Below are 27,987 nucleotides of genomic sequence, written 5' to 3' on the forward strand. Positions count from 1 at the left end.
ACCCGCTGCCTGCTCCTTGCATTCCCCTGTCTCTGCTCCTCAGAGGCTTTCACTCCCATCCACCCAGTGTAAAGCCCACATCACATTCACTCTCAAGCTCTCACGTAGTTTAGTTTCTTTGAAGTACTAAACTCACCTGTGTGTGTTTTCTGTTTCCTTTCTTCAAGCTCCGTGAGAGCAAGGATCCTATTTGTTTTGTTCGTATTGTATCACCGGACTTGGCACCATTAAGTGCTCAGTACATATTTGAATGAATGAATGTTGCTGAAAAATGAGCCTTTTGGTTCCAAAGTTTATTAATAGAGACCCATTCTTTTCTGGCTCCCCTTTGCCCCAGCTCTCAGCCTCCATCAATCACCCCACTGTAGGGCCTGAGGGTAGTTCTAGTCCATGGAAAGTGGAATAAGATAAATTTGGACCTCATGCATATCTCTGGCTTCCAAACTTACACTTGTGTTTAATGCAGTACAACCATCCTTATTTTCCAAACCTCTCGCTGAACCACTCTATCGAATACACAAAACAGGAGCTGCCCTTATTGAGGAAAGATATTAAGGCTTATAGCTCAGAAGCGTAGTTTGCCGTTTGCTCCTCTCCTTATTTTAGCGACTCCATAGTCCAGACAAATGGGCTGGGCCCAGAAAGGGGCCACGATCTTCCCTGAAACACATAGTCTCCAGGGCTCTCAGTCCAGTGCTCCTTCCATGGTACCATACTGGATTCCAGAGTCATCCATCTGGGGCAGAAGAAGCTCCCAGTGGTGTCTGCCATGGTGAGAGCCCGGCTTCTTCGGTTACCTGCCTCCTCAGCTGCTGGCCCTAGCGTCATGTGAGGGGCTGGCTGGAGGGTGGGCTGGAAGTGCAGGGAGTTTGGGTGGGTAAACTAGGCGCCTGTGTTGGAAGGCTGGGGGTCTGGGGGCTAGTGGGCTGGGAAGGGCTCTCTGGACACGCGGCAGGCTCTCCCTTCCTCAGAATGAGGTTGTTGAGCTCCTGGAGCAGCTGTTCCTCCAGGGACCCCCGTGCCTGAGGATTACTCTTCGAAGGGGGGCCTGAAGAAGAGTCAGGCGTCCTCTCCTCCTGGCCTGACACACTTGCTTTGGAGAGGGGAGTTTGATCAAAGGGCCTGTGGCTGGCAAGGGGTGTCTCTGACTTGGCTGTCCACTCCCACGTGGAAGAGAAGTCGGTCGTGTCCTTGGTAAGCTCAGGGAAGGCCCCGACCTCCTCATACACTGGCTCTTCATACACAGGCTCCCCCAGCTCATCCTGCTCCTCCACAGACCCCTGGGATGACTTCATTGGCTGGATGGGAATGGGAGAGCAAAGGACGGACACAATGTTAGAGTCACAGTATTAGTAACCCTTGACCAAGTTCTTCCTTGAGTCAGACACTACAAAATACTTGATGTATATGATGTCACAACAACCCCATGCAAGTGGGTCACGCTGCAGGAGAGTGAGATGCAGAGGGGTTAAGTTGCCCTGGATCACATAGTAAGGAAATGGTAGTTGGTGAGGCTTGAATTCAGATCTATCTGGCTCCAGGATGCATTCACTTCAACCCTTTTTCTTCTGCTCCTCAGATTCGTGATGACCTTCTTTCTGCATCATATCACCCCCCCACCCCCACTGTCCTCCTCTATTGCACACACTGATGGCCTGCATCAGAACAGACATGGAGCGCGCCAGGGTGGGGGGCAGCACAGAACACAGGCAGGGGCTGGCAGACACAAAGCTAGAGCGAGCACGATACTCACAAAGAACATGGACAAGGTCCTCCGGTTGTGTAGCCGCCGCTGGGCACAGGTAGAGTGGGGACGAGGGGAGGGAGAGACAGAGACAAAGTGAGACAACAGAGGTGGCGGCAGGAAGGGAGGGGCCACAAAGGATGTGGACAAGAGGGACGTGGTGAGTGGGTGGGCATCTGGCACGCCGCAGGCAAGCCGTTTCCTCCTGCACCGTGACAAAAGGTAAGGGCAGGGGTCAGATGTTTAGGACGTGCTGGGGGGAGGGAGGGTCTCACCAGGGTCTGGTTGGCAGAGAGAAGGGTGGCCCCACTGTCGTCCCCTCGGATGGGCAGCAAGGGCATAGTGCCAAACTTCTGACGAGCCAAGTCGGAGGAGGAGCGGCGACGTAAAACCACCGACTGCTGGTCATCATGCTGAGGAGACAGGGAGGTGTTGGCACGAGTAGACCTGGGAGGCACTGGGGGTGGGGGGGATGACCGGTCCCCAGAGGGACCGGAAGCCCAGCTCTTCCTTCCTTCTCCTCACCTGCGCTTTAAGGATGCTTGTGGTCCAGTCCCACATCTCGTCCTCGTCAGTGCAGGACAGACAGCTGTGGGTGAACAGAGGGATTCAGGAAATGCAAGGAGTCCTAGCACTAAGCGTGGAGGGATGGAGAAGGGGACGGTGGAGGAAAGAGGACAGGGCAGGGCTAGGGAGAGAGCTCAGTTGGTATACAGTGCTGGCCACGCAAGCGTAGGGACCGGAGTCGGATCCCCAGCACCCGTGCCAAAAAAGGGGGGCAGTCAGAGAGATGGCTCCATTCAGAGTGGTTAAGAGCACTAGCCACTCTTCCAGAGGACCTGAGTGCAACTCCAAGCCCCCATGTGGTTGCTCATAACCATCTGTAATCCCAGTTCCAGGGGGTCTGATGCCCTCCTCTGGCCTTGGTGGACCCCAGACTTGCCCATGGTGCACAGATATAAATTCCAGCAAAACGACACATACATAGGCATTTTCTTGATTAAAAAGGGGGAAAAAAAAGATGATGGGATGGTGGCTAGTGCCAGTTACCCCAGAGCTGCAGAGTTGGGACAGGCAGCTCTCTGAGGCTCACGGCCAATCAGCCTAGCCTAACTGGCAAGCCCCAGGTCTTAGTGACACTTGAATGATACCTGAAGTTGACCTCTGATCTCCGCACACATAAATGCATGCACACACGCACGCACGCACGCACACACGCACGCTCACACAGAGAAGAAGCAAGTTAGGAGGTACTCACAGGTGCATCTTATCCAGTATCAAAGTGAAGCCCCACCTGAAAGGCAAAGGGGGGCAGTGATATAGGGTAACCAAAAGCCAGAGAGGTAATGGCAGGAAAGCTGTAGGTCAGGGCTAGGGAGAAACACTCACGGCGTTGGAGGTTTTAACTTCTTGCGGATTCCCAGGTAGACCTTGGCACCTTCCAGAGACCACTCCCGTTCTGGCTTAGAGCTCTGAGAACATGAACAGAGGCGATAAGATTGAGAGGCACAGGAACGCTGTGGTTAGGAAGAGTGTCGTGGATGCACTGGGACATGTGACCATGGAGTCAGAAAGATCAAGGTCAGGGAAGCAATGTGACTGGTGAGGATATGGGCTGTGGAGTCAGGGGTTGGTTGGTACCCTTGTAGTTCCTGCTGCCTGACTGGCCACCAGCGTCCCATCCCTCTAGTCCCGGAACATCACCTTCTTCTCCTTGAGCAGCAGCAGGCAGCGGCCACGCACCAAAAAGAACCTCTCCTGGAAGCGGCTTCCCAACAATCGAGGTGGCTCCTCACGGCACCGTAGCAGCCCCACCCGGGGGCTCTCACGCCGGACTCCTGGGCACAGAAGAGCAATGCTGGGTGGAGGCTCCTGGGGGAGAGGCCTGAGGAATGCTGGGCTGAGGGAGGAGGCTCACCTGTGAAAAGGCAGCCAGCGTGTGCCATGGAGACCTTTCTCAGGAGCAGAGAGGCTGAGCAGGGCTCTGGAAGCTGGCACCATTGAAGGGCCTGCTCTAGGACCTTTTCTTTGGGGTGCAGTGGCCTCTCTGAAGGGAAATGTTGAGGCAGGCGGTAATCACAAAAACTAGACAAAGCCTGGAACTCATCTCCCACAAGTTATTAATTCATTCATCCATCTATCTAACCACAGATAGTTATTTTAACCCTGGTGCTATGTCAGGTACCACGCTGTCCCCAGGATACAATGGTGTGAATGATACATATATAACCCACTTTCTTGAAGCTACAGCCTAATGAAGGAGCCAACAGGAAACTGGTAATCAGTCAAACAAAGCAGAGACCAGTAATGACTCAAAAAAATTTAAAGATATATTTTTAATGTGTGTGTGTGTGTGTGTGTGTGTGTGTGTGTGTGTGTGTGTGTGTGTGTGTGTTTTCCTGGAAGCTAGAATTACAGGCAGTTGTAAGCTACCCAGTGTAGGTACTTAGAACCAACTTCTGGTCCTCTGTGGCACTCTCAACCACTGAGCCATTTCTTCAGCCCCAATAATCGCTTTGAAATAGCAACATTTAAGAGACACACAGAGAAACAAAGGGACAAAGGAAAGCAGGTGAGCAAGTGAGGTAGGCGAGTCGGGCAAGGCCTGTTAGAAGTTGCATTTGTAAATGAGGCTCATCCATCTAGTTGAAGATTAAGCAAAGCAAACTGTACCTAAGATCATGGATGATCTCTTTCATTTATATTTGTTTGATTTGGGTTTGGGGTGTGTCTTTGTTTTGAGACAATGCCTCACTGTGTAGCCCTGTCTGGCCCGGAAGCTATAAAGAACAGACTGTCCTCCAATTGCCTCAGCCTCCCTGCTGCTAGGATTAGAGGTGTGCATCGCCACAGCTTCAGGTAGGGTCTTATAGGATGAAATGTAAGAATAAATGCCATGAGTCAAGAATCCTTCTTGGGGGAAGCTAAACAGCCAGTGTGGCCAGATTAGGGATGTGTGTGACTCAGTGATGCCCTGCTTGCCTTCCATTCTCAAATACCTATGTTCCGTCCTCAACATGGTAGGGAGAGGGCCCACCAGGCTCTGGCAAAGAGACAGATTAGAGAATGGCTGATGTGAGATGATGTCTGAGAAATAAGCAAACAAGGGTTTGCAGGCCGTGATAAGGACTTCGAGTTTTATTACAAATTCATTAGGAACCCATCCGAAGGTTTTCACCACAGGAATGGTGGGATCTTGTTTATACTTGAAATGTTCATTTGGCTGCTCTTCAGATAATAGACTGTAGAGAGGGAAAAACGGAACACTGTCCAGCTGTTCCCAGTCTAGAACTGTGCACTTCGGTGGTTCATATTGAGAGACAGAAAGATAATGGTGACTGTGACTAGGGGTGGAAACAACAGAGGTGGAGAAAAGTGATAGATTTGAATACAATCAATCAATAGGGCTAATTAATGGGTGGATTGAGTATGAAGATGAAGAGGGGTGGGCAGAGGACCCTTAGGCTTCTGGACTTGATAACTGTGTGGACTGTGGTTATATTTGCTGAAAAAGAAAAACCAGAAAACAGTCTGGGCTTTATATTGGAGAGGGGCCTAGGAGGGGAGTCAGTCTTCGGTATTGAAATGCCTGTGGGAAGTAGAGCTGTCAAGCAGGCAATTGGATATGTATGTCTATAGTGCAGAGGAGAGGTCTGAACCAGAGATGAAAAATTGGGCTGTCAACCTGGCGTGGTGGTGTGTACCTGTCATCCCAGCACTCGGGAGAAAGAAGCAAGAGAATTTCCATAAGTTAAGGCTAGCTTGATCTACATAGTGAGTTTCCAGCCCACTGGAATTAATTTTGGTGTCAGCTCATGGTATTTAAAGCCATGGGGAGGAACGTAGGTAGAAAGGAAGAAAGGGCCCAGAGGATAGATTCCCTGGCCTTTCTAACACATCAATCAGGTCAAAGGGGGGGGGAGCCTCTCTTGAGATAGAGGGGGAACCTTTGCAGAAGCCAAGAGAAGATTGAGAAAAAGAGTCAATCCACCGTGTGAACACCCTCTCATGTGGATGAGTTGACTAGTTAAATGGTCATCACATTTGGTAACCGAGAGGTCATCGATGACCTTGGTCATGTGTCCGCACACACAAATATGTGACCATACTCACCAAGCTCTCCGTGTTCAAGAATTTCAAATGTCACCCACAAGTCTGTCCCTGACGTTGTCCCTCGCATCTCCAGGACCTGGTTAGTCAGCTCCTCAGCAGTCAGGGTTGGGGACACCTAGCATACAGACAAGAGAACCCATGCTGATTAGACCGTTGCGTCTGCCCCCCTCCCTTCTCCCTCCTCTTCTGATCCCTAAAGACTGACCTTTAGGGTGACACAATTGTCTGGGAGCTGCTGTTCTATGTAGACCTCCATGATGAGGTCTCCAGCCTGGGACAACTGAGGGGGGGATAAAGGAGGACACAGAGGCTACAGAAATACCAAGATGGAAGAATGCCCTCCCTCCCAACACGCCTTGGGCCCTTGAGTAGAACTCCAGGATTGGGGGAATCCATGTTAGCCTCCTATGGTGCCACCTCAGGCAGTGTGGATACAGTGGCTTCAAGAAGAGGTCTGCAGTCAAGACTACTTGCGTTCCTCCTCCGCCACTCACCTACTATTTATTACCTTGAAGAAGCCACTTAAGAGCCTCAATTCTTTGTTTGAAAAAAAAAAATAAGACTCCCTGCTTGATAGAGTCCTGTGGTGCTAAAATGAGATGAGCAATGCCTGAGACATGGGATGTCCTCAGCAGTACTTGCTATTATATTTTATATAATAATCTTCCTGCCCTAACCCATATCCCCCACGGTCTCACACTGGCCTTGAACTCTCAGATAGATCTTCATAACAGACCCAGGCTGGCTTTGCTTGCTATGTAGCTGAGAATGACCTTAAACTTGAGATCTTCCTGCTTCTACCTTCTGAGTGCTGGGATTACAGGCATGTACCACCACAATGCCAGGTTTTTTTGTACGGTGCTGGGGATCCAACTGAGGTCTTCATGCTAGGCAAGCACGTGATCTGAGTTACATTTCCATCCCTGACCTGCAGAGATCTACGTGGCTGAACTCTTGATCCTCCTACCTCCACAACCCAAGTGCTAGGATGACAGGCATGGACTTCCACACCTGCCTTTCCTGAGATCTCCTGCACTTGGAAGTGGGGTGTTGGGCATGTATTTCAGTGAGAGAATGCTCACCTAGGCTATGTGAGGACCTTGGTTTAATACTCAGTATCATGGAGAAAGTGAAGAATCCTCATGGCAGAAATGGAACAAACACACCGCCCAAATCCCTCCTGGGGATTCCCCTGTCTACCAAAGAGCTGACAAGGGTCAATGTGCAGAAAGACGGGCTGAAAAGAAGCCTCCTTTAGTGAAAACAAGGCTCATTTTCTTCCTTCCTTTCCTTTTTTTTTTTTTCTCCAAGACAGGGTTTCTCTGTGTAGTTTTGGTGCATGTCCTGGATCTCACTCTGTAGACCAGGCTGGCCTCAAACTCAGAGATCTGCCTGCCTCTGCCTCCCGAGTGCTGGGATCAAAGGCGTGCGCCACCACAGCCCGGCAGAAGACTCATTTTCTCTGGTGATGTCCCTCCCGCCCCACTCAGCAGTCTAAGGCAGGGCAAGTTACCTGTACATCCTTCCAGGTGGTGATGAGACTAACCTCCAAGTCAATCTGAGCGGCCTGGTCAGCGTCAATCTGCCAAAGGGACCACAAGTTATTTCAGGGGCTGCTAGGGAAGGAGGGAGGCGGGGTGCATATCAGGGTCAAAGGAGAACGGGATTAGAGGGTCAGAAGCCTGAAGAGTCAGGAATCAATGATGAAGGGATGTTGGGGTTGACATAGTGGGAAAAAGGAAGCCCGGGACTCTGGGAGGAAGTTGCCAATGCAGGGGTAGGCAAGGGCTTTTGGGATGAGGGTCCAGACTCTGAGTCCACAGGGGTGGGGCAGAGGGGTTGCATGGCAGGGTTGGGAAAGCCTTACATCAAAGACGGAGATGTAGCCATCGATGAGCTCCTGCAGGACCCGCACCTCATGCTCCCCCCGCCCATCCGTCTGGAACACACTGGGTGCAAACAGCAGGGCCAGGTTTCGTGTGCACATCTGGTTTAGGGCTGCACACTTCTGCACGCTGTAGAGAGAGAGGCACCAGAGTCCAGCCCATGCTCAACACTTCACCAACACATCCACTAATTTGGCAGACACTTACTGCCCCTCTGCTGTATACCAGGGTCTAGGCTAAGTGCTGGGGATACATCTGTGAATAAGATAGCATTGGCCTCAAGGAGCTTTGACTCTATCAGGGACATAGTTAGGGTATGGGTGATCATTACTAGAGCAGGTATCCACAGTTTTTATGTAAAGGGCAGAACTAATATTTTAGGCCCTCAAGCCATATACTCTCTGTTGTAACTTCTCATTTCAGCTGCTGGACTGCAAAAGAAGCTATGGAACACATCAATGAATGGGCGGGGCCTTTACGCCTTACAGAGTTGTATTTGGAAACCCAGGCAAGGGACTGGATTTGCTAGTGGTCCTGTAGTCAGCAAACCTCTGTAATATTGTGTGACCGATGTAATATAGCCAGGGATTCACCCCACTTCACAAAGTCTTTCCTCCTGACAAGCTGGTAATGGTGGGGCTGCATCATCATAATCTTTATTTCTTAGAGCCAATTCCTTACCTGGCCTAGACTAATAAACATAATAATTATGATGACTTCTCATCATTTCTGAAGTTTATGACAGGCTATGTGTTAGACTAAGAATTTCACATGGGTTATTTCATTTCACTTTTTATATAATCTATCAGGTAGAAACTTCGCTACTTCACCTTCCTCTTAAAAACAAGCAAAGTGAGGCTCAGAGAACAGATAGCTAACTATGGTGGTTTGAAAGAAAACAGCCCCCAAAGGGAATGGCACTGTTAGATGTAGCCTTAGTTGGAGGAAGTGTGTCACTGTGGAGGTGACTTCGAGATCTCATATATGCTCAAGCCATGCCCAGTGAGACAGACCACTTCCTGTTGCCTGTGAGTCAAGATGTAAGAACTCTCAGCTACCTCTCTAGCATTGTATCTGCCTGCATACTGCTTTGCTTCCCACCATGATGATAATGGACTAAACCTCTGAACTGTAAGCGAGCCACCAAAATTAAAATTTTTTTCCTTTATAAGAGTTGCTGTAAGCCAGGCAGTGGTGGCACATGCCCAGCACACAGGAGGCAGAGGCAGGTGATCTCTGTGAGTTTGAAGCCAGCCTGGTTTACAGGGAGAGATCCAGGATAGGAACCAAAACTACACAGAGAAACCCTGTCTCAAAAAGAAAAAAAAAAAAAAACCAAAAAAGAAAAAAAGAGTTGCCGTGGTCATGGTGTCTTTTCACAGCAATAGGAACCCAAAGACACTAACCTAAAGTCACATGGCTAGAATGGGAGAGCCTGATTAAAACCTAAGTGTAATTAGTCCCTAAATCCATTCTCTGAATCTTTATGAACCTTCATGTAACAGCTATTCGTGAAGCTGATGAATGAATGAAACTGTGGCGTTGGTTTGAACTGATGAAGGACCAGGAAAGGAAGCTAGAGAGCCTGACCGTACTGACCGGTAGAGATGCCCAATGAGGGTGGCCAGCGTTCGGCGGTTGACGCGAGGCAGGCAGCCAATCACTTCTTTGTATTTCTCCAGGCGCTGATTCTTCTGGGGAAGCTCTAGGGACAGAGGAAAGGAGAGTTGGAGAAGAACCAGGAAGGGGGGATGGAGGCTGAGGGCAGAGATCTGAGAAGCAAACTCAGGATGGCTGTAATCTCCTTCTGCCTCCTTCCTCACTGTGTTGGTTAGTTTTTTTGTCAACTTGACCCAAACTGGAGTCACCAGGGAAGAGGAAACCTCAGCTGAGGAACTGTCTCCATCAGATTGGCCTGTGGGCATGCCTGTGGGGGCATTTTTATTATTTTTATTAATGATTGATGTGGCTGGGCCACGTGCACGGTGGGTGGTGCCACCCATGAGCAGGTCTAAGAAAGAAGGCTGAGCAAGTCATGCGGAGCAAGCCAGTAACAAGTTTTCCTCCATGGTTCCTGCTTGAGTTCCTGCCCTGGCCTTTCTCAGAGAGGGATGGATTAGGATAAACCCTTTCCGCCCCAAGTTGCTTTTGATCATGATGTTGATCACATCACTAGAAAGCAGACTAGGACATTTCCCCAAGCCAAGCATCTGGATGATCACCCAGCGTGGGGAATGTTGAGGAGGGGGCTCGTTCTCCAGTTCCACAAGAGAGCTGCTTTGTGGATGCTGTAGAAGAAAATGGAGATCCCAGTTGAGTCTTGGAAGTACCTGCAGCCTCCCTCCAGCGAGGTAGTAACCTAGCAGAGGTCACGGGGTCGTCAAGCTCTCGAAAGAAGCGTTTCAGTGTGTCAGTAACATCTTCTACAAAGTGTTCCCGTGGTCTGAGCTTCACTGACCGGGCATCCCGCCTAAACTCAGCCAAGAGGCGCAGGCTGCGGGCCCGAGCACCCCCTTTCCGATATACGCCTTCCAGCCGAAGCCCTGAAAACAGCCAGCAGTTCCCTGTTCAGTATTGCATGAGGCCAGAACACCACCCACCCCGCCGAGCAGCCCCTCTATGACCATCCCCATGGAATGTGGCGGCTTGGTCTCAGCTATTTGCTAGACCAGTCTTGGTTCTCAGCTCCCTGATGGAAAGTCCTTTGTTGACCTCACCGTCATGCATGCCATGTCCACACACTCTAAAATTAAGCATTCACCTGATCAACAAAATTTATTTGTAACCCTAACATCAGTAAGTCATTGCTTAGTCTCCGTGGGGGGTTGGATCTGGCAGCCTCCCCCACAAATGACAAAATCTATGGATGCTTAAGTTCCTTATATAAAGTGGTGTGTTTACATATAATCCTACGTAAATCATCTCTGGATTATTTATAATACCTAATACGATGTAAAGAATGACAAAAGAAAACATATCTATACTACAACTTTTTTTTTAAAATTTCTGTGTTTAGTTGGCTGAACAAACAGATGTGGTTACAGAGGGCCATGTGTACCTCCGGTTAATTTGTAATACAGACAGAGTAAAGAAAAAAAATCAGTTCTTTCTCTCACACACATGCACCTAGCTAAGGTCTCAAGTTATAAATAAATATCCTTTTTTTCTTCTTCTTTTTTGAGGAACCAGGGATAGAAACCAGGGCCTCACACATACTAGGCAAATACTCTGCCTCTGAGCTGTGGCCCCAGCCACATCCCTTTCATGAAATATCTAGTCATGTGTTCCTTTTCTTTCTGTTGGTGATTTTGCTGTTTAAAATGCTCTCTCCAGAGTATGTAGAATGTTGAGACGCTCAGTAATGTTGCAAAGTATGAGAATCCTTGTGACGTGGCTTCCAGAGAACATTAAATAAGCTTCATTGTGATATAAGTTTGTGTTGATCTTGGCCTTGAATTGAGTTGTCAATGAATCAATTATATATATTAAGTAAACTGCCTTTATGTGACAAAACACATCAGACAAGGTGTTTTTTTTTTGTTGTTTTTTTTGTTTTTTTTTTTTTATGGATTGGTTAGTGAAAATCTTGGGACCAGAAGTTCAGAGGACTCTCATCCTTCCTCTCCCCTGGGACTGAGATTCAGTAGTCAAGTAATTAAGTGTTTGCATTGGCTTTGGAGAACATAACTCCTGTAAATACTGGGAGCTGATGATGTTTGTTTTCCTAATACCCATCTTTCCCAGTAGTCTGTACGCCTTGTTCCCCAAGCCCCTCACTGGCAGCCGTACGGCAGCACCTGAACCAATACCTATCAAACGAGTGTGGCCATGCAGAGAGACCTTGGAGGAAAAGGTGTGTCTACTCCAGGGCCTTCTCTTGGGGTCTCAGACTGAATCCCTCCTAGGAATACTAGGGAAGCTAAAAAAGGAGTGAGGAGACGGGTGAGTGTGAGATCACCGGGTGAGGTTACTGCCAAAGTGGGGAGAATGTCATCAGCCACTGACTATCCATTGTCCATGACTGGTAAAATACAACTCTTTGTATGGTCATAAAGGTGTCTTTTTTCCCCCCTTCAATGTTGAGGATTAAAGCCAGGGCTTCTTCCATGTCAGGTAAGAACCTTATCTATAATCAATACCTTCAGCCCTTTTTGCATTTTTTTGTCTTGAGATAAGCTCTCACTAAGTTGCTTATGCTGTCCTTGGACTTGTTTCGTAACCTAACGTCCTGAACTTAGACTCCTTCTGCCTCAAATTACTGAATAGTTGTAATTACGGGCCTGTACCAGCAGGTCTAGCTGTTTTGTTTGGTTCTTTGCTTGGTTTTGGTGCTGGAGATGGAACCTAGGACCCGTAACCTCCTTGGTTTCCTATGAATTTTTCTTTTTCAATACCCAGCCTCCCAAAAAGAGTTCACACGGAATGTAAATGCATTGGGCCACACTCCACAAAGACCCAGCGTCCTGGGCACTCTCTTGTGGGAGTCCATTTTCAGGTTCCTCATGGCTTTACCCAGCAGGTTCACATAGAGGATGATTGGACCACGGGCCTGAGTGCAGGTGTCTGAGATGGTCTGCACTTGGCTGTGCTCCTCCCCCTTGGCGTTTCTATAAATACCTTAGGGCAGAGACAGTCAGCGCCTGTTGGTTCCTGGCCCTCTCAAGGCTATCCTGTATTTTCTGTTTATCTCCACAATAAATTCCTCTATCTAACATTTCCTGCTGCCTGCACTCAAGAAAACTCTGGGGAACTGTGGGGTTGGTGGGTAAAAGCCCCACACTCTTTCTCCCATAGAATCATTCTGTTGAGCCCTTCAGGGATTTTGTACTGCCCAGCTTAGCTCTGGCCTCCGAGGGGCCTCCTCTCAGTCCACCATATCTCTCTGAATCCTCGCAGTTCCTGTGTTCCTCTCACCCTCTATACCAGTGCCACCTCTGAGCAGGGGCAGCCTGTCAGGCCCTGTGCTCGTTGTGACACACACCATCTCGCTGTCACACTAGACTAGACAATGAGGACGGTTGGTTCCATTTTATAGATGAGGGAACTAAGGCAGAGAGAGTCACATGGCCAGCTGGTGACATGTTTCAGGTAATACACACACACACACACACACACACACACACACACACACACACACACACACACACACACACACACACACACACACACACACCGGCTTCTTCAGCCCCTCCCTCCCACTGTCCATCAGTGCCCACTCACCATGCTGGGTTACAAAACTGATACAGGCGTCCACAATGATAGGGATGTCTCCCCGGCTCATCTGCTGCTCCTGCAGCCCCGTGCCACCCCCTCCGGCAGCACCCCCAATGGCTGTGTTCCATGCTGCAAAGTCTAGCCGGCCTTCCCCCTGCAGATACAGGGTCCTGAGACCCAAGACGCCTGAGTTAGAGCCGGCTCCGGAGATCAGACAGAAGGTAATGAGCACATAGAGCTGAATTCCCAGAGCGACCAGCAGGGGGCAACAACACCAAGCCCAGATAGTTCCCTAAATGGGGAAGCAACTTTGAGGAAACAGGAAGGAAGGGGTGAGAGAATGCTGGGTTCAAAGGGTCACAGATAAGTAGAACATTACCTTCCTGTCTCTACCAGGACCAAGTGCTCCTTTTTGTCTGGAGTTTCAGCTGCAGAGACCACACCTACAGAAGAATCCTTGAACATTATCATCAACATCATTACAGCCAGATTAGCAGCCTTACAAACAATGCTCCACTAGCGAACGACACACTATTACACCCATGTTATATACAAGTACTCAGATGTTAAATCATTTGCCTAACACTGTTTGCTATAAAGCTGAGCTAAAACCCAGGTCTCTTGTGCCCAGAGTCCTACTGCATTATTCTAGCGTGTTCCTCTTTCAGAAGACAATAGTGAAGATGCGTAGTCCCTCATCCTGGTCCCCAACCAGCAAATAATACTTATTGAATACTTACAAGTTGCCTCCTGCCAGGTTCTGTGATAAAAAGTCTTTATGCATTTCTTTATTTGAACCTCCCTCTAGCCCGTGGAGGAAGGACTTAACTATTATCCACTTTAAGATTAGGAAACCAAGGCACAGAAGAGTTGAGTAACTCCTCCAATGCCACAAGCTAGGAATCGATGGGAATGAGGTCTAAATCTAGGTAGTTTGACTTCAGAACTTTTATCTGAGCTATTACATTCTGCTCTTTCCCATAAGAATCCCCAAATGAAAAAGGTCCAGTCCCGCACATGCCCATGGCCACCCTTTAGCCCCGCCCACACCCCTGCTCACTGATCTCCTGTAGACGCCGTAAATGCACCATGTCCTCAGGGGCTGGGGGACCAGGGCCCGGCGCTGGACACAGGAAGAGGTGGTCACCACGAAGGAGGCCGAACCCTGACAGCCAGAGACCAGGGGCCGGGCTGGCGTGGGAGGGGGACCGTAGAAACAGGCGTCCCATCCGCAGCACCCCAGGGCCCAGCAGCTGGTGACAGCTGAGCGGGGAGAACCACTGAGGAGACAGAAAGTGGACACGGGTGGGAAGGGAAAGTAGGGGAAAAAGAAACAAGGGGTCGGGGAAGCAAATGAGAGTGAGAGACCGTGAAGGGACAGCAGAAGAACCGGAGATGGGGGTGGGGGTGGGGGAGTGGGATGGGGAGAGAGCAAAGGAGAGGAACAGAAGACGGGGAAGAAATTCATTCCGTTTGCTCCAGCATATAGGAGACCCTGTGTGGCTGTCTTGCTCCCCGCACCCTCACCCGCCCCCCCCTTTTTTTTTTTTTTTTTGGTTTTTTGGAGACAGGGTTTTTCTGTGTAGCAGCTCTGGCTGTCCAGCAACTCCCTCTGTAGACCAGGCTAGCCTTGAACTCACAGAGATCTGCCTGCCTCTGCCTCCTGAGAGCTGGGATTAAAGGTGTGTGCCGCCACCGCCCAGCTTGTCTTGCTCTCTCAGTGAGGTGGGAGAGTACTGAGTAGTACTGAGATTCTACTGAAGAATCGCTGTGCTTTGGGCAAGCCTCCCAGCAGGACACAGCAGGGAGGGTTCAAGGAACAGGGGTTGTTTTGAGGTCCCACTCAAAGAATTCTGTTCCAGCTGCATGGGTTAAAAAAAATCTAGGGGGTGCTCTTGTTTTTTTAAGGGTTCCAACCTGTCACCAACACTTTCACTAAAAATAGTAAAAATTAATGGCTAGAAAATTAAAATGAAGAACAAAGACAGGCTGGAGAGATGGCTCGGTGGTTTAGAGCACTTGTTACTCTTGCAGAGGACTGAGTTGCAATTCCTAGCCCCCACAAAGTGACTCACAACCATCCTCAACTCCAGTGCCAGGGGATCCGATGCCCTATTCTGACCTCTGTGGGCACTGTGCATGCACACTGTATACATATTGTCAAATAAATAAATGTAAAAACTGCTTTAAAAAAAGAAAGGAAAAAGACATACGAACTCGTAACTTGGATAATTAGATTCAACAAATAAAATCACTCTGCCAAACTGCTATGAAAGACTCAAAATGCTTCCTCTCAAGTTGTGTGCATATCCTATCATGAAATGGAACAAATGATCAGGAGACAGACACAGCATGGTGCGCAGAGCGTCGGCTGCAGCAGAGATGATACAGGGAGGCCTCTGGACCTGCGGAGTCGCTAGTGACATTCAGCGCAGCAGCTTAGGGGAGTCTAGGCAGAGGAAGGCAGCCCGAAGGGGTTAAGGAGGAGCGCACAACTTTCTGAGAAGTTGTCAGGAGGGAAGGCAGGCACCGGGGTGAAAAGTTGAAGGTGAGCAGAACTCAGGGGGGAAAAGCTGTTTTAGGTGGGAGAGACTGACGTCAGCAGCAGCATCACCACCACCATTATTCCAACGCCCACGGAGAGAGGGTTTACTGTGTGTGGGCCTCACATGTCACTTAATCCGAATCCCTAGGGGGTGAATCTTCACACCCACTCTGCAGACACGGAAGAACTCCTGGGGCTAAGTTGTAGGACTCAGATCTCAGGGTGTCTGGCTCTGAGCCGAAACTTTTTACTTCCAGGAAAGGAAGCTAAGACACAGAGACAGACTTGTTGAGGTAAGGAGAAAGCAAGATTTATGAAAGTAGCTTATAGCTGGCCATGACGGTGCATGCCTGATATTCCAGTGATCGGGAGACAGAAACAGGAGGATTGCTTCAAGTCTAAGGCCAGGCTGGTCTTCATAGCAAGTTCCATGCTAATCAGGGCTACATAGCAACACCCTGTTATATTAAAGAAAAAAAAAAAGGAGCTTTTGCCTGTTGGAAAACTTGGGGGCAGGAAGATGCTATCCAGAGTGAGGGGCAGCTGCCCTATGGGAAGAGGGCAGAGCACAGGGAGGCTGGGTCCTGAGCTCTAGAGACACGTACTTGGATTTTAGAACTGTGCTCTGTGACCTTGACCAAATGAATTCCTAACCTCTAAGACTGCATTTCTTTCCGTAAAATATATCATTAAAAATAGCTCTAAAGGTTGTTGTAAAAACTAAATGAGATACTGAGTGGGCCCTTCTTAAAACACAGAGCTTGGCACAGAATAAGCACTCAGCCAGTTTTGCCTGTTAGAAGAGAACAGGGTGGGAGGGAATGGAGATGAGGACATCATGAGCTGTTGGAGAGGGGGGTCTTGCCTCCTCACCTTGCCCACTGCACTGATCCAGGCCTCCAGACTGTCTGCTCCGTCTGTGGCGAAGTGCTGGATTCTTCCCCCAGTGAGGATGAGTTCAAAGGAAAATGGAAACCTGCAGAGAGGATGAGGTCAGGGGGACATCAGGGGACAATGACGACGGTGTTGCCAGGCTGGGCACTGGTAAGAGCCAGGGTGGAGAGAGGAGTGTCACCTGTCAAGGTCACCTGGATCAGCAGGTGGGGGGCTTACACCCAGACATACAACATCCTGGGGCTGGAGAAGGCTGAGGGGTTCAGGGCTGCTCTCTGTTGCAAACATTTCCAGGGCAGCTCCCAGCACACACCACAGGCGTGGAGGAGCTAAGGGGAAGGGAGATGGAGGGGCCGTCATCCTCCCCCATCGACACACGCCCCATTCCCACATACTCATTTCACGTCAAGCCTTCTTCCTATGGCCGATACTACAGAATCTTCACAGTAACCCTCTCTAGTGTGTTTATAGCTAAGTACTGTTCTGCAGCTGGGAAAACTGAGGCTGCCGTCTGTGCCGCATGTCTGACTCACACAAGTAAGTAGGAAGGAGGAGAGCGGATATTTGACCCAGATAGTCCGACCTCAGAGCAGAATCTCTTAACTATCCTCTAGTGCTGTGACCCTGACCCGGTCCCTCTCCCACCCCCAGCATCCCAGCCCACTTCAGGGCACTTTCCTATCCCAGCTCTGTCCTTCTGTCTCTCTGCAGCACATTCACACCTAACCTGCCTCCTCCTGTCCCCTGGCTCCTGCTCACCATCCCGGCCTCTGCGAAGGGGTGGGGCTCCAGCCTTGTTGCTGATGGGACCACAGTACAGGAAACTTCTGTAAGTGGCAGGCACTACCACCTCATTGTATACTCCAGGGGAGGAGTCTGCAAGGCGAAGACGTGATCAGGTGAGGACAGTGCAGGGATGGCGTGACACCCTTAGGAAAACGCGTCCACTGGGACCAGACCATGAGACCCAACTCCACTAACAGCATGGCGTGCAGCCAGCCCAATGGGTCTCAGTCCCTCACTACCCAGACTGGAAGGGTGTGACACGGAGAAAGGATATAGAGAGGCCTCTAGCCCAGGGTTTGCCTACTTCTCTCCCTACCAGCCACCCTACCAGGCAGGCAGCTCTAGGTGGGCACTTCAGAGCACGGCCATCGTTCAAGTGTCTTGGCCTATCTGGCCTGACAAATGGAAGCCGGGGGGGGGGGGGGGGGGGGGAATCATTAAACCAACTACTTATTCAAACAATAAGAATGTCCCCCAGGAAGATGAGACCTGCCTGGCAGGTTGATGCTGTCAAATGGTAGCGTACTAACACCTGAGCACATTCTATGATTCGCAGTGACCTCAGGCTCTCAGCCGTCAACCCTTGACCTCAGGAAGTCTGAGGGGTTGGGAAACTGCCTAGCCCGTTGTGATAGATAGGGGAATGAGGTAATGGGGCTGCTCCTCAAAGAAATAAGTCACAGGTTGGGTGTGAGAACTCCTAGGGAGAGAGAGGAGTTACTTGAGAGGATGACCTGATGGTTGAAGGTTAAGCAGGCTGCCATTGAGGGCTGAAGGGGACCAGGGCTCCTCTCCCTCAGAGGCTTCCACACAGAGGAGCTGGGTCATGTTCTTGAGCAGGTTGGGTCCCGCCATAGCTGCACACAGTGCCTACAGGGAAGGAAGAGTCTCTGTCAGCCTCACACACAGTCCAAGAGCTCCTCCAGGAACTATCTCTCATCACCAAAAGCAGCCTTTATCACCCAGGTCTAGGCATTCCAATACGGTCGGCATCCCATCCTCCACGAACACCAACCCGTCCCTCCTACCTGTAGAAGCTGGCTGTGATCCGGATGCTGGGGATGGGGCTTCCGGAAGAGACCCAGCTTGTACTTCCGGGAGATGAACTCTCCCCGAGGGCCAGGGGCTGCATCTGGATGCAGCCCTTCACCTGGGGGCAGCGCCCCTGCCCAGAAGCTGTTGGCACGATCATTTCCCAGGACAATGAACAGCTACAGGGTGACGAGAGACCAGTGACCAGAACTCAAAAGTCTCCAAGCAGCCTCGTCCCCAAGCTGGACCCAAAGTCTGCTTTTGGACGCTCCCTTTCCATCCCGTCCCCTCCTCTTCCCTAAGACCCCTCACCTGAACTATCTCGTTACTCCAGACACTCGTGTCCAGCTTCAGACTCTGCACCTTGGAGATCCCAGAGCCCAGGGCCCGGTGCTGACCTGTAAGCACGTGGCAGAGTACTCTGAGTCCTGGCCAAGTCGTCGCCCCCCCCCCCCCGTCCCCCCCGTCCCCCCGCCAGTCCCTCTCCTCCCCATTCGTGCTTGAGTTGAGGCCTGCCTCTCACCTGCACACTGCTTGCAGATGACCACCCCCAGGTTGACAGCAGCCCAATCCGGGCGGGAGGCCCCGCAGTCGGCACAATGTCGGTTTGCCCGATTGGACCAGACCTTCTCAGCCACCTCGTAGTCAGACAGGGTCTCGGTTACTGCTTCTTGCAGAGCGGCCGCCCAGCTCTGTCGAGCCCCCCCAGACTCGGCTGTGAAGCTGAGGGGTGGACAGCCAGTCCATGGGCATGGACCTCCCTCCACATCCTATCCCAGGCTATTCCTACAGGAGCTACTGGGGCCACTTTGGGGACAGAATTATTATTTTTATTTAATTTTTGTCAGGGTCTCATCCATCCCGGGTTGGCCTCAAACTTATTATATGGTCATGACTTTGGTCATTAGACGACTTTGAACTTCTGGTCCTCTGGCTCCGAGGGCTGGGATTAGAGGCATGCACTACCATGCCTGATTTATCCGGTGCTGGGGATCAAACCTGGGGTTTTGTGCATGCCAGGCAAGCAGCTCGAGCCACTGAGCGGCATCCCCATCTTCCTTTCCTGACATCTTGACCTTGCTCACTGAACCCTCACGGCCTCGTCATTGACACCCACTGACATCCTTTGGAGGAGGCCCCCAGCCCTCTGCGCCTTTGTGATCTCCCTTGAACACACCCCAGCCTCGCGGTCCACCAACCTAGGCCCCACCTGAAGCAGCGATGGGGCGTGAGCAGATCGAAGCTTCGACTCTTGGTCTCTCGGACACTGCAGCCTTGCAGCCCAATGAAGCAGATCCCAATGCCCAGAGAGAAGGCCTAGCAGGGGCGGGGGGCGGGGGGGGGGGTGCACAACGCCGTAAGATTCCAGAATGGGCTAGCCAGGCCCGTCAGCTCCCGCCCAGCCCTCTTTACCTGCTCACTCTTGTACAACGCCAACTCTCCAGGGGTCAAGGCAGCGAACACCTTGGCCTTGTGTCCACGCAGCTCCAGCATGCCAGTGCGGAGGGGTCGTGGTGGGTGAGGGGGGCGGGGATGGCCCAGGAGGCGCTGTTCCTTCAGGCAGGATTGCAGTGTGGAGCACCATATGTCACGTTGAGCTGGTGGGGCGGGGTGGGGGTGGAGCCCGGGGGAGGAACGGGCGACAGGGAAGCAGGTCAGTGGGATGTGTACTAACCTAGCCTCCTCCCTACCCTAACCCAGTGGGCTCTGGGCCTCACCCTCACTCTCCGTGCGAAACACAAACACTCTCTGGCCAGTAATGACCTGGAATTTGTTGTCCTTGCTGCTTCGGGTCATCTCGATGGCGGTCAGAGGGATCACGCCTTTGGGGAAGGGCTCCTGGAGAGATCGGGAGGGGGGCGGGGACAGGAACGGAACTACATGCACTGAACTTTCATTGGATCCACACGGTTACAGCTGCTGAGCCGGCGACCTCAGGTGCCGACACTGAGCGAGCAGCTGTGGCCATTCTTTCACCACGGCCTTCCAGTCCTTCTAGTTCTCAGCCTCTCTCAGCCCTCGCTATCTTTCTCTCTCTGGTACCCATAGAGCAGCTCCAGTTCCTACCCACCTTGTCACTGCCGAAGTACATCAGGCTCCTTCCATTGAACTGCACGAAACGTCTCTGGAACACGTAATTTCTGAAGAGGGAAGAGGCCGAGATCTGTTCAGTGTTTGGGAGCGCACACTGTGTGTGGGCAATCACCCGGCCTAGAACCTGTCCCCTACCTCTCGTCCCTCCTCCTCTCCCTTCCCTTCCCAGCAGCCCTACCCCTGAGGCGAGAGCTTGTCCAGCCAGCCACTGAGCAGAGGCATGGGACGATCCGCCGTGGAGGAGAAGCTGGCATAGGGTGAAATGAGGTCATCACTGGTCTCTTCGGCACCCTGGGTGGGTAGCGAAAGGATGGAGTCCCCAGGTAGCTCGAGGCTGGCATAGCCAGGATCCTCCCGTGTTTCCAGATCCTGCCTGCTGAGCATGATGGGTGCAAGAGGAAGGAACACAAGTCAAGCAAGGTGCCCTCGACGATCTCTTGGTAAATCGTTACCCCTACCCATAACACCTACAGCATGTCTGGCAGGTGGGAGATCTGCTTTGTAAACAAATGGGGTAAAGAAGCTGGCAACCCAAAAGGTTGCCATGAAACTTCCTCCTGGGTGTACTTGGAGGTTTTACTGGGAAATGTCAGTCTCTCTCCTTTGGAAGTGCAAGTGCCGTCCTGCCATGGTTGTTCATAGCGAATCAACATACACGACTGTTGTTGTTTCTCCAAAATGTTCTTGGCTTTCTCCCCCTGAATTAGTTCCCATCACTGCTCACCGGCACGAAGCAGTTTGCCCAACTGGTCACCTGCTTTCCTTCTTGTCCTCCCTCCCACAATCCCGTCCCTCAGAGCTGCTAGTGCTCTTTGAAAAATGCAAATGAGATCATTGCATTCCTCTGCATGTAACCATTCAATAATGCCCCATTCATAGTTAGGATAAGCTCAGATTTCTATGCATGGGCTGCAAGGATTTGCAAAACGAAGCGCCTGACTTCATGTTCTCCCATATCGCCCTTGCTTGCTAGAGTCCAGCCACACTCTCTCCACTCTCCAGGGCCTTTTCTTCTGCCTAGAACAGATTTGCCATACTTCCCTGAGCTTTCTCTTATCCTCCAACTCTTTGCTTATGCCATCTCCGTGCAAAAGGATAGATTTCTCTACTTCTCCAGTGGTTCTTGGCCTCAGCAGTACAAAATTTGGGAAGCTTTAAACGAATATCAGTATATGGATATTATTGCAGACACTTAAAATTTCATCTCTGGGAGTTAGGCCCAGGCACCTGTAGTTTTCAAAGTTCCCAGGCTGTGGTACAACTAGGGTTTGTTTCTTATTGCACTGAGAAATTGAAGCAATCAGACAAGAACCCCACAGACTCACAGCACCACATCAATCCAATTTCACGCACGTCCTCTGCCTACCTCCTGTGACTGTAATAAACACCTGTCTGAAGCCCGACTCCCTCCATGCACTTGATTCCACAACTCTCACCTACACAAAGACATCACTGTGGACTTTCTCACCCTCCTCTCCACCAAATTGTTCTTATTCACTCACAGACACATACGACATTCCGTATAAAAACTGTTTCTGTCACTCCACTTCCATCCTTAGCAGTCACCCCAAATCTTTGTTCTTGGCAGAAAAGTGCAGCAATATGTCTGTTTTGTCTAATCCTCTCTATTTATTCTTCCTGTTTTTCTTGTTTGTTTGTTTGTTTGTTTGTTGTTTGAGACAAGGTTTCTCTGTATAGCTCTGGCTGTCCTGGAACTCAGTCTGTAGACCAGGCTGCCCTCAAACTCACAGAGATCTGCCTGACTCTGCCTCCCGAGTGCCGGGATTAAAGGCGTGCGCCGCTGCCAACCGGCTTCTCTCTATTCTTTCTTAATTGCACTGAGCTGGCTCTCACCTCTTCCACTCCTTGTCAGAGTCCCCAGTGACCTCCATGATTCCAGAGGTCAAGTCTCAGCCCCAGCTTACTCAGCAGCAGCCCGCTCAGCAGCAGGCTGAGCCTGCTCCCTCCTCCTTATGCCCTTCCGATGACATCATCTTCTCCTAGCGTTCCTTCCTTCTCCTTCTCTGGCTATTTCGGTCCAGTCTGTTGAATGATTCTTCCTCTCCCTCAAACCTCTGGATGCAGGAAGGCATCGAGGCTCTGAACTGGGTCTCTTCTCCTCCACACTCCCTCTAAATACTGACAGTTTCCCTATTGAAATCTCTGGCTCAGATAAACCTCCCCCGCCCCCACATGATAGGCAGATGTGGTCAGCAGCCTTTCTTGTCACTACCTCTTGGATGTACTAGACACCTCACATTTCATGTCTGAGGCAGAGTTCCTGGTCTAGCTCCTCCCTCTTGCTTGATACACAGTCTTCCTGTCTCAGACCACAACTCCATGAACTTTTAGGTGCTCGGAACCTCATTATCCAATAGAAATCAACAAGGACTACAAATGTAAGTTAGCAACTTTTTTTTTAAAAAATGAAATATTAGGATTGGAGAGATGAGAGATGGTTCAGCACAGTCAAGAGGATTGGCTGCTCTTGCAGAGGACCCAGGCTTGATACCCAGCACCCACATGATGGCTCACAACCATCCATAACACCAGTTCCAGGGGATCCAACACCCTCTTTCAGCCACCGAGAGCAACAGGCATGCAGGTAGTACGCAAATATACATGCAGCCAAGCACAGATGGACATGTAGCCAAAATACTCATACACATAAATAATTTCTAAAATGTTTAAAAAATAGTTACTTTTAGTAGTCCATATTTTATATAGCCCAATATATCCAAAACATAATATTTTAGTATGTAATCAATGTAAAAATCATTAAGATAGAGTCTGAGGAGATGGTTCAGTGGATAAAGTTCTTGGTACATGAACATGACACCATGCATTTGGATCCTCGGCACACATGAAAAACAGCCAGGCACCATGCTGGATGTCTGTAGCCCAGCAATGAGGATCAGAGGTAGGTGGATCCCCAGGGCTCAACTGCTGGCCAGCCTAGCCACTGAGCTCCAGGTTCAGTGAGAGATCCATCTCAAAAAAAAAAAAAAAAAAAAAAAAAAAAGGTGGAAAACAACATAGACAACTGATATCATCCTCTGGCCTCCACACATACATGCATGGGCAAGTGCACCTGTGCACACATTTATGCACACACATACACACACCACCCCCCAACACACTAAAAAATTACTAAGCTAGTTCTTTCTATACATACTATATTCATCTAGTACAATTTTTTTTGTCAGTAAGTTCTGGCAGATGTTTTACATTTCCAGCTCTTCTCGATGCGGGCCAGGGTGTTTCACACACTCGGCAATCACACATGTGGTTAGTGGTTACTCTACAGGACAGCAGAGGCTCGCGATGAGGCCCTCGGCATCAATGCTTGACTGCTCTTTTCCTCTCGTACACCACCGTAGTATCACACTTCACCCTCAAAATGCAGCCACTTCTCATCAACTCCACTCCCATCCCTGCACCCTGAGATCTCTCACCCAGACCGCTGCAGAAGACTCTTAACATGCTCTGCCACTTTTGCCTCCCTAGCATTCCCAGCAAAGTCAACGAAGGGGTCCTGTCACAATCTGCGTCAAAACTCTCCAGTGGCTCCCATGTCACTAAGTGTAAGAGTGACCACCCCTATAGGTCCTACCCTATATGTCCAAGTTTGAGGCCAGCCTGGTCTAAGAGTGAGTTCCAGGACAACCAGGGACACACAGAGAATCTCTGTCTTGAAAAACAAACAAACAAATAAGCAGACAAACAAAACCACTTATTAACTATCTCCCTGTAAGAACAGGGTAACTCAGCTGCTGGAAGCACTTACTGCTCTTCCAGGGAACTTGAGTTCAATTCCCAGTACCCACAGGGTGGCTCATAGCTGTCTATAATTCCAGTCTCAGGGGATCTGACACCCTTTTCTGGTCTCCAAGGGCACCAGGCATGCCTAGACATAAACGCAGGCAAAACACCCATACACATTAAATAAAGATGCATCTTAACAAAAAAAGATACTCTTTTTTTTTTTAAGGGATTTCTGCACATACCAATCTCCTTAAGCATCTTTATCTGGCATGTAACAGTGCTCAGTATTTGCTGAATGGGAGCAGTACTTTGGAATTTTAATTAGGTCTCTATTTGCTTACGTATTTCTCTTGTGATCTGTCTGCCCCGTTGATTCACAAGCTGCCTGGGAGCAGAAACAAGTCAATTGTATATGCCCTGCACCTTTAGTGATTGCTTGCCCCCGAGGGAACGCTCAATGCACATTTGAGGAGTAACTGGACACAGGGCCACCATGGCTAACTCAGCTGCTCCTTAGGTTTCTTTGTCTTCTCACTGCTGTCCCTCTGAGTACTCACCTGTGTTCAGCCCTATCCTGACAGACACCTCTGCCATCTCTCCTGTCAAGGGCTCCTGGGACCCCCACAGGCTGGACACCGTAGTACAGGCAACCAGGATCCATGATGTGCACTGTCAGGATGAGGAGAGGGGTCGTGAAAAGGAAGAGGGAATGAAGTCAGAATGTCTGAGATGCAGCTGGGCACAATTCCTCTCTAGCAACCTGCCTACCTGTGCCTTTTGTGGGCCTTAAGACAGGGGTTGGGGCAGTTGCCTGGGAACCGTCTGGAGTCCTGGAAAGAAATTCTGTTGGTTATTAAGGGAAAAAAAATGGTCCTTATGCCCTGTTGAACTCTTCCTCTCCTCAGAATCAAATCCCTGGATAGCAAATCAACTCACACGTCCTGAGCTGCCTGGGCCCCGCCTCTTAAGTCCAGCCCGAAGTAGATGGCATTGGGCATCATCTCCATGGTATTCGGGACTGAAGGCTGTTCAGAAGAAGGAGGGAGAGGAGAGGGCCTCTGGCTGCTCCCTGAGTCCCTGGATACTTCTGGATTCCAGAAGGTTGGGCTCAGTCCAGGCCTCTGGGCAGTGGCAGGGCCAGTGAGCCCAAACACCGTCCTGGGCTTGGGCACAGGCTTGGGGGGTTGGTCATCAGGGGCTGGGCTGGGAGATGGCTCCATGGTACTATCCACTTGGGAATCCAGGGAACCCTCAGAACCCGCCTGCAACAGGCGCAAGATACGTTTCCGGTGTCCAGTAGCACTGATGCCCAAGTGCCTCAGCTCCTCGTGGCCCAGGCGTTGGACTGCACCAGCTGTAACTAGGCCATGCCGTCGGAAAGTGTCTGCATACTGCTCCAGATGCACCGCAGCCAGCCACACAGAGATGTCCAGGTCCTGAGGGGCAGCCATGGGCTCTCAGGCCATTGCTGGGGGGAGGTGCAGGGTGAAGGGAGGGCTCAGGCTGAGATTCCCCCCTCCCTACCCCATAGTCTGAGGCCTGGATGGGGGGTACCAGCCTCCAGTCTTCTTTCAAGGAAAAATGCCCGAAGGCTGTGATCTGGGGACAGGGCCATCCCAGAACATAAGAGCAGGCTCTCTCCTCACAGGAAGGGAGGAAACTGAGGCCCATTCTCACAGCAAGTGGTGCTAGTGTTGGCCCCCAAGTGCCTGCCTCTGAGCTCTGTTCCTGCTTTCTATGCATTCAGCTGAGCAAGCGTAAGACAAGATGCTGGAGTGCCACAGGGCAGGGGCAGGGTGCGGAGGTGGAGAAGCAGGGGCCATTGAGGTGGCCAGATCCAGCTGTGCGGTAAGACAGGCCAGAGGGGCAGGCCAGAGAGGGAGAAGGAGAAACAGACTTCACTCACACTGGTCTCCAGAGCCGAGGTTCAGGGTGGACATCCTAATCCTGCTCATTCCCAGTTCCTCCTCCCCTTCCACCTATTGTCTCTCCTCAGACTTCCTTCCTGTCCCTCTAGCCTGGCCACCCCCACATCCTGCCTGCTGTGGTCAGGCTGCCCAGAGGGCCCCAACTAATCCCAGTGTGTGGGGTCCCAGCCTGGGCCAGAGGCCACCTAGGAAACAGAGATGGGTGGAGAGCCTGGCTGTACAAATGAGCGGCCAAAGGGGAGAGGGAGTCCAAGGTGTTCTTCATTCCCCATCCATGTTACACACACACACACACACACACACACACACACACACACACGGACTCAGCAGTGTGAAAACACACAGAGACTCACAACTCTAACTCAGCAGTGTGAAAACACACAGACTCAGTTGTGTGACGACACACACAGTTACACACACAGACTCAGCAGTATAAAAACACATAGACACACAACTCTAACTCAGCAGTGTGAAAACACACACACACACACACACACACACACACACACACACACACACCAGACCTGATCGGGTCTCCACAGCCCTACCCCATTGGGCGAGTCTGCTCGGAACCCTGCTGCACACCCTGGATCTGGATCCATCTCAGCTTCAGTTCCCCCAGAGTTCTGGGCTCTGTCCTGTCTGTACCTGGCTCTACCTCCGCCTACATCTCTCAGAATTTACCTTTGTCCCTCTCCTCTGTATTTCTTCCGTATTATAAAACTTGTCAGGCCCTAACAAGCCTAAAATTCTGTCTGTGGCTCTGCCGGCCTCTGACCCTCGCCTGGCCTCTGCTGTTTGGCTTTATTCCCGCTGCCCCCAACCCTGCTGCTCTCCTACTGGGTTCAGGTCCAGGGTTCCCTCTCCACATCAGGGTCAGTTCTGGCTCCTCTACGCTGGGGTCCCATCCCCAGGCCTGGCTGGGGTGCGGGGTGTTAAGCCTCAGACCCTGGGTCAGATTCCACTCTCCCGGTGAGTGACTCCGTCTGGGCTCAAAGGCATTTGGGCACTGTCTGGGAGCCAGGAGGTGCTTAGGGGATGGAGGTGGCAGGTGCGGGCGTGTCCCCGCGGGGCAGCGCGGGCTTGGGGGAGGGCAAGGAGGGAGGGGGCAGAGACCTGGCAACCAGGAGGGGCGGGTCGTGGCAGGGAGGAAGGAGAGAGGAGGAGAAGGGAGCCGACACTGAGGGGCCCTGGGAGTCCGCAGAGGTCCTGGAGGAGGTGATGGGGTGGAGTCTGAGAAGCTGGGCCCGAGGGATTGGGGTCCTCACCTCGCTGTAGCCTCCGTCAGCTCCCGGGTGCCCGCCGCGCGGTCCGAGGCAGGGGGTCCGGCCGAGCCAGCACCGCCTCCCCGCAGCCCTCCCCCGACAGCCCGGCCCCGCCCCGAGGGCTCGAGGGCTCGCCGCTCCTTGTGCAAGCGCCCGCCTTCAGGTGGTTTGGGCCCCTTACCCAACCGCCTTGCTTATCAGGGGTCTGTGCTCAGCTTTCTCCCAGAACAAGAAGTAGGGACGCGAGAAACTTCTGGGAAAGGGACTAAGATTGAGGGCCAGGTCAGAGATAGGGGTAGAGAGTGGAAACAGGGAAAAGGAGCATTGCGGAGGACATCAGCACCCGGTCCTGGCAAGGGGGAGAAGGTGTGGGCCTGAAGCTTTCTAGGCTCCTCTCCGGCACCCAGTTAAATGGGGGATGAGAGCAAAATGGGTAATGCCTTCAGAGCTGGACCTCTCTCTTTGCTGGGCACCCCCCTCTGTACTGAGGCCCAGCCCAGCCGAGGAGGAGGCTCACCGGCTTCTGTTGCCCCAAGCGCCCAGCCTAGATTTTCTTTTCCTGGGTCTTCCAAATCGAGGCTGCCTTTCGGGGGCAAGCACGGTGACCATGCATGCGTGGACCTTTTCACTCTTGGGAGGAGCTTCTTCTTTCGACTTTCCCACCCGACACTCGCTGGGGCAGGGTAGGCGGTTAGAGGGTGTGCCTCTCCCCTCCCTGAAA

At 51.2% G+C, this 27,987-nt stretch overlaps 1 protein-coding gene across 7 annotated transcripts; it reads right to left on the reverse strand.

The window, feature by feature from the left end:
* Positions 1-274: 274 nt before the first annotated feature.
* On the reverse strand, positions 275-27,922 carry Arap3 (ArfGAP with RhoGAP domain, ankyrin repeat and PH domain 3). Of its 7 annotated transcripts, none has more exons than XM_016007603.3 (33): positions 27,784-27,922; positions 25,010-25,541; positions 24,842-24,903; positions 24,631-24,742; positions 20,487-20,684; positions 20,286-20,355; positions 19,933-20,053; positions 19,628-19,812; positions 19,425-19,531; positions 18,738-18,937; positions 18,527-18,612; positions 18,211-18,393; positions 17,917-18,052; positions 17,156-17,272; positions 16,578-16,725; positions 16,376-16,478; positions 14,018-14,237; positions 13,337-13,400; positions 12,964-13,127; positions 10,074-10,286; positions 9,343-9,448; positions 7,725-7,872; positions 7,371-7,439; positions 6,063-6,137; positions 5,858-5,972; positions 3,663-3,791; positions 3,449-3,582; positions 3,134-3,216; positions 3,003-3,038; positions 2,270-2,333; positions 2,020-2,157; positions 1,754-1,792; positions 275-1,298 (listed from the first exon to the last, which is right to left on the reverse strand). In XM_016007603.3, the coding sequence occupies exons 2-33, from the start codon at positions 25,522-25,524 to the stop codon at positions 825-827; spliced, it is 4,614 nt and encodes a 1,537-aa protein (XP_015863089.1). In that variant the 5' UTR covers positions 25,525-25,541; positions 27,784-27,922; the 3' UTR covers positions 275-824. The 7 variants fall into 7 exon arrangements, with proteins under 7 accessions (XP_015863089.1, XP_076411186.1, XP_042119826.1 ...); XM_076555071.1 differs by lacking the exon at positions 27,784-27,922 and adding an exon at positions 27,270-27,372 and having other exon boundaries at positions 20,487-20,681; XM_042263892.2 differs by lacking the exon at positions 27,784-27,922 and adding an exon at positions 27,270-27,372.
* Between the last annotated feature and the right edge of the window lie 65 nt (positions 27,923-27,987).

Source organism: Peromyscus maniculatus, chromosome 19 (genome assembly GCF_049852395.1).
Source record: "Peromyscus maniculatus bairdii isolate BWxNUB_F1_BW_parent chromosome 19, HU_Pman_BW_mat_3.1, whole genome shotgun sequence".
NCBI lineage: Eukaryota > Metazoa > Chordata > Mammalia > Rodentia > Cricetidae > Peromyscus > Peromyscus maniculatus.